Here is a 9,731-nt window from a genome sequence, read left to right on the forward strand (position 1 = left end):
GCCTGCTGTGATCAGGTAACTATGAGTAAGCCGCAGAGCTTTGGTCATGTGATTCTGCGCAGCAGAAATTGGTCGGTCACGTGACGTCTTCGACTTTCGGCGTGACGTCACACCATCGCGTGACTTGGAAGAGTCCGCAGGTGACAGAACCCGGAAGTGTCACTGGCTGTGCTCGGTCCGGAGAGTAAAGAGGCCTCAGGATGGACGGTAAGTGCTGGCGGGAGAAGACACGGGTCAGAAGGCGCCATACTCTGTATATACGCAGACAGCTACCAGTAGTGATGGACTACAAGTACCAGCATGCCCCGCTCATACTAGTCCAGTATTTGAGGAGTAATCTCATACATCTTGTGCTTATTCTCACTGATATATGCCCCCTATGCATGAGGGAATGGGGACTATAGAATCCAATGCTGCTCTGTCCTGATGATCCTTGGCAGGAGGAGTGTTGGACATGTAATACATGAAGCCCAGGTAGTTCACCTCTATGGAAGTGGCCTTAGGGGGTGTTCTCACTGCTGTTTTCTTATACTTTCTTCAGCACAGCTTGATATACCTCTGCTGCTTCCTAAGGGTCTGTTCACACTTCAGATATTTCATCAGTTTTTCCATCAGTTATTGTGAACCAAAACCAGAAGTGGAGACTACATAGAGATGAATTATAGTGAAAACGTTTGTATCTGTTCTCGCAATATGTGATACAAAATACTGATCACATAACTGAGGTGTGAACTGACTCTAAATGTTGCAGGAAAAATTATAAAATTTGTATAAAGTTCATTTATTCTGACATCTGTTATTTGTCATTAAAGGTATATTCTCATCTGGGTATTCACATTTAGGGTACATTTAGATGATGGCGGCCAGGTGGCGGTACAATACAATACATGTGTGGCAGTGATCCGTGCCATACAAGGGGAAAAAATAAAGCATGCTCTCTTTCTCCTTGTGTGCGGGCCGTGCGCCCCTTTCCTCTATTGGGGGTGGGGTATCACCTGGGCATACGGCTGTGTGTATGTACTCTTAATATAATTTATCTGGCATTGGGATACATTTCTTGAATTGGATGTAGCTGTGTGAAGATAATTTCCCATAAATGTAGCCATGTTGTCCCTTAGAAACAAGATTGTTGTACTCAGATATGACCTGTTTTGCTGGAGGGATTGCACAAAACAATTCAGGCTTCATCATAGCATCATATTCGACAAACATAGATTTTAATCTGTCCACTCTCAGTATTAACATGTTCTGCTGCTGTACTTGTAGCATCTCATTGTAACTTGTAATCTCCTGGTAACTTTGAATTGCAGTTGCAATTTTTAACTATGGAATGAACTTATCTTGTGGAAGTTACCAAAAATTTCACATTTTCATTGGTGTTCATGTTGCCTATGGTGTAAACTAATATCATAATCTGTGGAATGTATATAAAATCTGGGGTACTTCTTGATGGGAACACACAGAAGAAATGCAACAAAGTACATCCCTTGCTTCAGCAGATAACTACTATGTGGTCGCCCATTGATTTTACTATACAAGAAATGTGAAAGCAATGTGATATCTTTCCCTGTTTACTAATTTAATAGGTTATTCTTTTGTGGTCCCCATTAATGGTGAACAGTAATCCGTGTGTGTATTTGTATATAGGGAACCAGTGATGGTCAATCCTGTGATCTCTTTGCCACCTCTCCCCTATATATACGGGTATGACAGGTTGGGAGGTTGGCTCAGACTTTACAATAGCTTCCTGGCAGTGACGTCATCCCAGTGTCACTGTATCAGTGTTATCAGGCTGTGCCTCTTGGTATTGTAATTGTTTGGGGTGTGACTGAGACAAACACTTGAGTTATGGAAAGTGTGACCTGCTATGACTACAACCTTCTTCCTGCTGTGATATCCTCATGTGATCTAACCATTCATGTTATTATGAGACTAAATATTTGGGGCATTTAAATGGGATGTCTCAAAAGCCATTCATTTCCACTGAAAATATAGAAACCGTCAAAGCGTTCCCATGTGCGGTTAACCCTTTATACATACATTTTCATCATTAGATAGGAGGGGGCTCATCTTTACAAGTTGCGCAAACAGGCACAAGTTAAAGGCAAATACCTTGAGTTGGATGGGCTGTGGACATCGGGTCCAATCACCAATTGGCAATGATCTGCAGGAATAGTTTTGGGTTAATAGTGGCTCTGAGATGTATTTAATATGTCTGTCTCTATATATTCCATTCTGCCTGACATTCGGGATTGTCAAATGTTACATAACCTTCAAGTTATCACAAGGCAAGGACTCACTAATTTATTCCCCTCCTTTTATTGAGCACCATTTTAGAGGTGTGGGGGTGAAGCATTCTTGTTTAGATTCAGAGATGTAAAAACTGGGTAAAGTTGCAGCAAATTCTCAGCTGTGGGTAGGTAAACCTCAATGTTGCTGTTTTCTATACTTTTTTTTTCATTAATTTATTTTTATTTTTCCATTATCATTACTTTCACAATAATATGTTGTTTTTATTGTTTTACAGATACATTGTTCCAGTTAAAGGTGAGTCTATTTTTCTTTTTACACAGTTTCTTGCCTTAGGTTACATCAGGGCTTATCTCATGTATTGGTGTGTTCTTATTCATTTCAGTTTACAGCTAAGCAGCTGGAGAAACTGGCAAAGAAGGCAGAGAAAGATTCCAATACTGAAAATGCCAAAGTGAAAAAGGTAATATTAATAGCCATTAATGTTACTGTACACAGTGATGGAGCAGTTTAAAGATGTGACAAACTAAAAAATATTCAATTCCAAAATGACCTGCCTCGAAGCTCTGCAGAGATTGTCGTCCAACTTTCCAGGGAGATTTATTATAAAACTATTCTAGTTGCCCCTGGAAACCAATCAGAGCTCAGCTTTAATTTAGAAAAGGCTGTCGGAAAATGAAAGCTGAGCTCTGATTGGTTGCCATGGGCAACTAGAACATTTCTGCTCTCCGATAAATCTTCCCCTGAGGTTAAGTTCTAAGTTATTGCTCTGATTTTTTTTTTTAAATCTGTATATTTCTTAAAATGTAAAGCAAACCTGTCATGAGGAATGTGATTTTTAGCTGGTGTCAGGATCCACCAGCCTATGCTATGCTGATGTTAAAAAATTCTGCATTTCAAATAATTTCAGTACCTTGTAAAACTTTATTTCCCATTATCCAGCAGCGTGTGATGAGTCATGTTTTTTTCTTCCCATGCTGGAAGTTCTATGTTTTGTCAATGTTGCTCTTTGTAAACAAGGTAATACTAGATAGATATTTTGAAAATTCTGGGAATATGAAGTAATGCCATAACATTTCCCTAGTAAGCAGTCTATGGGGCCATTATTTAGGTATAGGAACAGCACCTGTTTGTAAATATGCTCTTTGCAGTGCATATTGCTCAGTGAATTGGTTTATCATCCTACTTTTCAGCAGGTCATATATCAGAGCTTAGTATATTGTTAAATGGGTATTACAGTTTTTTCAAAAATAATTCCTACGTATTAATCTACTGTCACTTCACCCCTTTCTCAGTTCCCCTTGAGCTCTTATTTGTCATTTACTACTGCCAAGGCAGATAGATTTCACAAGAGTCTTACATAATGCCAGATCTGCTATCATGTGTACATCAACAAAACCAGATATCCAGGTAAACCAGAAGCCATGAGAAGGAGACTACTCTATATGTTCAACTGGGTCATATCTAGAGGCAACGGAAAGAAAACGTTGGGCTGGGTGGTCTACAAGGGTATATTTTTTGGAAGAGAACTGCTAGAAACGTGTAATAACACTATATTAAGGGCCAGCTTACAGACATAAATTGTATAATTGTATAGGTTTCATGTAACCAAAATAGCCCTTAAATGCAAATTCTGAACTTTTAATTTATTCTTCATGTAGGCCCTGCAGCAGAAGAATGTGGAAGTTGCCCGTGTGTATGCTGAGAATGCAATCAGAAAGAAGAATGAGGGGCTAAACTGGCTTCGGATGGCTTCAAGGGTAGACGCAGTTGCCTCTAAAGTACAAACGGCAGTCACAATGAAGGGGGTATGTGTCCTGATTTCACAGTTACCATCATAGCAAACTTTACACCATGCCATGGGGAGGACGCCGCTGCCTCGTCACGTGACTTGGAGTGCGACTGTATGGGTTAATTTAGCCTACTCAAACTTTCACTCGGGACACAGATTGAGCATAAATCATACAGCTTCAGCACTCCAGATATTATCGCTGCCACCACTTATTGCATATATACTGGGACCAATAAGTATTCCACTCTACTTCTACTCTTGCTTCTCAAGCAGTCACCTTGTTACACCTATAAACACCTGTTATAACTAAACATGTGAAAAAAATATTCTTTATAGTAATGTTTCCCATTGAAATGTTTTTAATAAGTGGTACAATTGTCTAAACCCTTACCAAAATCTATTCTAAATATGCAATCCATCACCCCGCTTCAGAGACAGAGGGTGCATGTACTTTTGTGTAGTGGCTTCTGCAGCTCCTTCTGCATTTTGCCTTCAGCTGACAGGCTGGAGGGGGGTAACTTTAAATGGTCTTTTCTACTGAACCGTGGCACCTAGTAATACCTTAACAAATGAAACAGAATCTGAGATATCTGAGGTCCTCTTCTAATCGTATCGGCTCCATGTCCCGTAGCAGGCATCATGATGTCAGCCGCAAGCTGACGTTATGATGCCTGCAACGTTGCAGGGATGGAGAAGGACAGCAGAATCCCACTGCTGTCCTTCTCCCTCCCTGCAACGTTGTTTTTACAGAAGTATGGAATAAAGATTTGACTTTAATGGTGAGTGCCAGATCTCTTCTTTCTTTCAGTGCCTCGATTTGTACTTACCGGTATTTTGCTGGAAAAGTTTAATTTTTATGTAATTTTTGCATCTCATCAGAGTTTTTTCTGTAAAGTTGCATAAATGTGGTTGTGTATTAATCAGTAATTTTTGATGCAGGATGTTTGTTCACAAAAAAAAAAAAAAAATTGGTAGCAGACTATCTTTATATGTAGCCTAATGAAGATTGTTTAATAGGAGTAAAAGTTCATTAAGAAATTAAAGAACATAACAGTACTAAGACGTCTTTGCATTTTCTTGTTCTTTTGCACACAGGTGACTAAGAACATGGCCCAGGTGACAAAGGCTCTGGACAAAGCCCTGAGCTCAATGGACTTACAGAAGGTGTCGGCTGTTATGGATAAATTCGAGCAGCAAGTTCAGAATCTGGATGTTCACACATCGGTGAGTAAGTGCCTGTAGGTGAGAATAACTGTTCACATTGACATGGTTGTATCCTGGGCATGAACAGGAAGTAGGTTACAGTCCACTCATCTATATGTACCCAGATCCTATACATCTATTATGCACTAAATCTTGTGTCCATTAGGGGGAAGTTGTGTTTATCAGTTTGGTACTTTGCTAAAATAGGATACAATAAAATACAACTTTATTGATTTAGGGCATGGCCACATTCCATGCTTGCATTGTGATTAGAAACCCAAGGCACGCGCCTGTGGGCGGGGCTCTGCATGGGAACAGTAATGAGTACTCGGTGTCTTGCATAGTTTACATGAAAAACACTGGGTGCTTGTTGCCGATCACAAGCGTTTTTATTTTAAATGCAGATACAATCCAGCCGAGCTCCCCCACCCTAAACGCAATGCAAAGCGCTGTGTGTGAACACACCCTCATAGACAAATTACAAGAGGAAAAAGGGATTCTTTCTATCTAATATCCCCTGCAAGGAGCAGTTCTTTGTTATGTAAATCAATTATTTTCAGAAGGAAATACTTCTGGAAATGTATAGTCCGGCTCCTGATCTGTGGGTAACGTGAAACTGTGGAACTGTAGTTTAGTTGGAGGTTGTCAGACCAAAACTCACTTGTGTGCACTTTGCGCTTTCAAATATTTTTTTTATTATTTCTATTAATATTTATTTCAAATACACACCCAGTAAATCCACTGTCCCTCAGAAGTTTATAACAGTAAATGACTTATTTGCAAAACAGAATAAAATCTTTATAGCAGTCTGCAATTTTGAATATTTTGTGCACATGAACCTTTGTGATTTGCATTGTATGTTTGTCTTGTGTTCTGTTAACAACCTTGTATCGCTTTATCTTACACAGGTAATGGAGGACTCTATGGGATCTGCTATGACCCTGACAACTCCACAGGAACAGGTGGATAACTTAATTGTGCAGATCGCAGAGGAGAATGGGCTGGAGGTTATGGATCAGCTGAACCAGCTTCCCCAGGGGGCGGCATCAGTGGGGGAGAGTTCTACCCGCACGCAGGAAGACCAGCTGTCACGCAGGTGTGTATGGACCATTAACTGTTTAGACTGTTGATTGAATTGGCATGAAAAGTTTGCTAAACTCGCTCGCTGTACTTACTATGTAGAAAAGCCATGTTGAATGGCAGTGCACATAAAGAAAGCATGTAACTGATTTTTATGCAGGACGCTCATTGCATAAGCCTTTTGTGTTCAACTTCTACTGCAGCCTACAGAAGTAGAGTGATCTATCCACTACAAAATGTACCATCTGAAATATTTATTTTACTGACGTATTGGCACCCCTGCAATTCTGTCAGATAATACTCAGTTTTTTCCAAGAAATGATTGCAATCATAAATTCTTTGGTATTATTATCTTCATTTAAAAAGAATTGTCAAAAAGCCAAATTGGATATAATTCCACACCAAACATAAACGGGGGTGGACAAAAGTATTGGCACTGTTTGAAAAATCATGTGACGCTTCTCTAATTTGTGTAATTAACAAAATTGTAATTGGTGGCAATAACTAAATCACACTTGCAGCCAGTTGAAATGGATTAAAGTTGACTCAACCTGTTTCCTTGTGTGTACCACATTGAGCATGGAGAAAAGAAAGAAGACCACAGAGCTGTCTGAGGACTTGAGAATCAAAATTGAGAGGAAGCCTGAGAAATTTCAAGTCCATCTCCAAAGACCTGAATGTTCCAGAGTCTACCGTGCGCAGTGTCATCAAGAAGTTTAAAGCCCATGACACTGTGGCTAATCTCCCTAGATGTGGACGGAAAAGAAAAATTGACAAGAGATTTCAACGGAAGATTGTGCGGATGATGGATAAAGAACCTCAACTAACATCCCAACAAGTTCTAGCTGCCCTGCAGTCCGAGGGTACAACCCGTACTATCCATCAGCACCTGAATGAAAAGGGAATGTATGGTAGGATACCCAGGAAGACCAAAACTTACCTGAGGAAGCCTAAAATGTTTCGGGAGAATTTTCTCTGGTCAGATGACACAAAAGAACAGCTTTTTGGGAAAAGGCATCAACATGGAGTTTACAGGAAAAAAGAGGCCTTCAAAGAAAAGAACACGGTCCCTACAGTCAAACATGGCGGAGGTCCCCTTATGTTTTGGGGTTGCTTTGCTGCCTCTGCCACTGGACTGCTTGACCACCTGCCGGGTATTATGATGTCTGAAGACTACCAACAAATTTTGCAGCATAATGACCTCAGAGCTCATAGGTCTTCCAGCAGCACAATGACCCAAAACACACTTCAAAAAGCTCTAGAAAATGAGTCCAGACCTGACTCCCATAGAACACCTGTGGAGAGATCTCACAATGGCAGTTTGGAGAAGGCGTCTTCAAATCTCAGGGACCTGGAGCAGTTTGCCAAAGAAGAATGGTGTAAAATTCCAGCAGAGCATTGTAAGAAACTCATTGATGGTTACCGGAAGCGGTTGTTCGCAGATATTTTGTCTAAAGGCTGTGTGCCAAGTATTAGTCTCAGGGTGCCAATACTTTGGTCCGGCCCATTTTTGGAGTTTTGTGTAAAATGATCAATGATTTGACTTTTTTTTTTTCCATTCTCTTTTGTGTTTTTTCATTGTAAGCAAATTAAATGAAGATATTAATACCAATTTTTTTTTGTAAACTTTTCTATTTTGTTTATAGAATGTTTCTCTGTAGTTTATATTTTTATAACCTTTGACAATTGTCTTTTCTCTTAACAGACTGGCTGCCTTAAGGAACTGATGGCTGCTTTACCACCTTCTTCCTGGAATTTGGGGTACTCTGGGGTCACTTAATCACATGTGGCCTTTACCTTGAAATGTTGGGGAGGATCTTGGGTCCCGGATTGTGCTGCTACTGCTTTCTAGTTACTCTGCAGTCTCGGAAGCTGAAGTTGGCCTCTATGTTCTCATACGGTGGCCTTGATGCATGGATTTAAGCCTAGATTTAGCATTTCATCTGGAGGGATAATGTACAAATATCATACTTCTCTCATTCTTCCTACCTCCCAAACACATGACACCTTGCCAGATAAGCCTTGCTGGGAATGAGGGAATCTTTAGTGACCAGGGAAGTGATGCCAGAAGACATAAATCCCCTGGTCATCACATCGAAGGGTGATCATAGAATTAGCTCGATATATTTATCAGTGCTTCCTCATAAACACGAGGGCATATTATCTGCACAATGCCCTTACCCCCTGTCCTAACATCTTATGGTAGGCTTTTCTGTATATTGTGTGTGCCAGAGACGCAGTGCAGCATGTTATGTCCTCCCTCCCATGTTCAATAATAAAATCGCTCTGTGTAAGGTTATAAACCCTGTTACTGTATTTGGAGATTCCTTGGGAGTTGTTTATTAGTCAATCTCCCCAAACCTCAATATTAAATCTATTTGGGCTTGTCTGCTTATATTTTAAACTCTGTCCAAAATAGGTTAAAAGTTGTTGGTGTCATGTGCCTGTTAACATTTAATAAGCTGGAGACAATGCCAAGGAGTATTTCATGTCACGCAGGTATTTGTGCCATGTACTTATAAGACACATGTCCTCCTATTAATGATATAATGCGGCCATTCTGCCCTTTCTTGGATGTATATGTTCCAAGAAAATAGAGCGCTATTAAAACTTGCACCAAACTTTCCTAAGGCCCTAGATGGCAAGTATGCACACTTATGTAATATATACATTCTATATTATATATAAGTATCCCTGCACATCTGTTAATTTTATTTTTATTCTGGAACATAAGAACATTGGGTAACCCTCATCTAGTAGCTGCAATGGTGTTTACATAGGTTATTGCCTACTTTTCAAGAAATAATAAAAATAAATTGAAATAAGAAGGAAACTCAGGAATATAGGTTTGCAGTTTATTTCTTTCCTTTTTTTGGGGGTGGAAGGTGTTCTAAAACACTACATATTGATCCATATTATGATTTTCCACTACTTGGTGCCCAGATTATTAAAGATAATGTACAAGATACAACAGGACTACTTTCAAAAACTTCTATATGCCTGTCCAGGCTTTGTGTCTAGTGTTAGCGTTGGGCTCTGCTGAAGCAAATTGAGCTGAGCTGCAATACCACACACAAATTGTAGATGAGGCTGTTTTTGGTACAAAGCCGCCAGATTTTTTTAATCCTGTACAACCCCTTTAAACAGTCTTTGTACCATTCACCTCCATGGTTTGTGCTCCCAGCATCACAGCCCACAGTTGTGCTCCTAGCATCACAGTTACATATGGCTCCTATCCCGACATGCTTTGTTTTTTAGGTTATCCAAATGTAAATTATGTGCATTATTTTCTTTTTACCAATTTGCCTTTTGTTGATAAGATCTCAGCTTTGTCTTTTTCTGGGTGTAATTTATCTGTAAAGATGTTTGTATTTACGTTTCCAAATAAATTCTTGTAATTCTTAAA

At 39.7% G+C, this 9,731-nt stretch overlaps 1 protein-coding gene across 1 annotated transcript; it reads left to right on the top strand.

The window, feature by feature from the left end:
* Window positions 1–68: 68 nt before the first annotated feature.
* On the top strand, window positions 69–9,731 carry CHMP1A (charged multivesicular body protein 1A). The gene is made up of 7 exons (XM_072117427.1): window positions 69–207; window positions 2,528–2,547; window positions 2,636–2,713; window positions 3,912–4,058; window positions 5,138–5,266; window positions 6,154–6,341; window positions 8,031–9,731. Exons 1-7 carry the CDS (start codon window positions 201–203, stop codon window positions 8,050–8,052), a joined length of 591 nt encoding a protein of 196 aa, XP_071973528.1. The 5' UTR covers window positions 69–200; the 3' UTR covers window positions 8,053–9,731.

The sequence above is a fragment of the Engystomops pustulosus genome, chromosome 7, assembly GCF_040894005.1.
Source record: "Engystomops pustulosus chromosome 7, aEngPut4.maternal, whole genome shotgun sequence".
Classification (NCBI taxonomy): Eukaryota; Metazoa; Chordata; class Amphibia; order Anura; family Leptodactylidae; genus Engystomops; species Engystomops pustulosus.

What these genes read in the sequence shown, in the direction of transcription:
- CHMP1A (XM_072117427.1), top strand. An exon ending in CGGCAGTCACAATGAAGGGG is followed by an intron (nt 4,059 to 5,137) that starts GTATGTGTCCTG and finishes TTTTGCACACAG; the next exon opens with GTGACTAAGAACATGGCCCA. An exon ending in ATCTGGATGTTCACACATCG is followed by an intron (nt 5,267 to 6,153) that starts GTGAGTAAGTGC and finishes TATCTTACACAG; the next exon opens with GTAATGGAGGACTCTATGGG.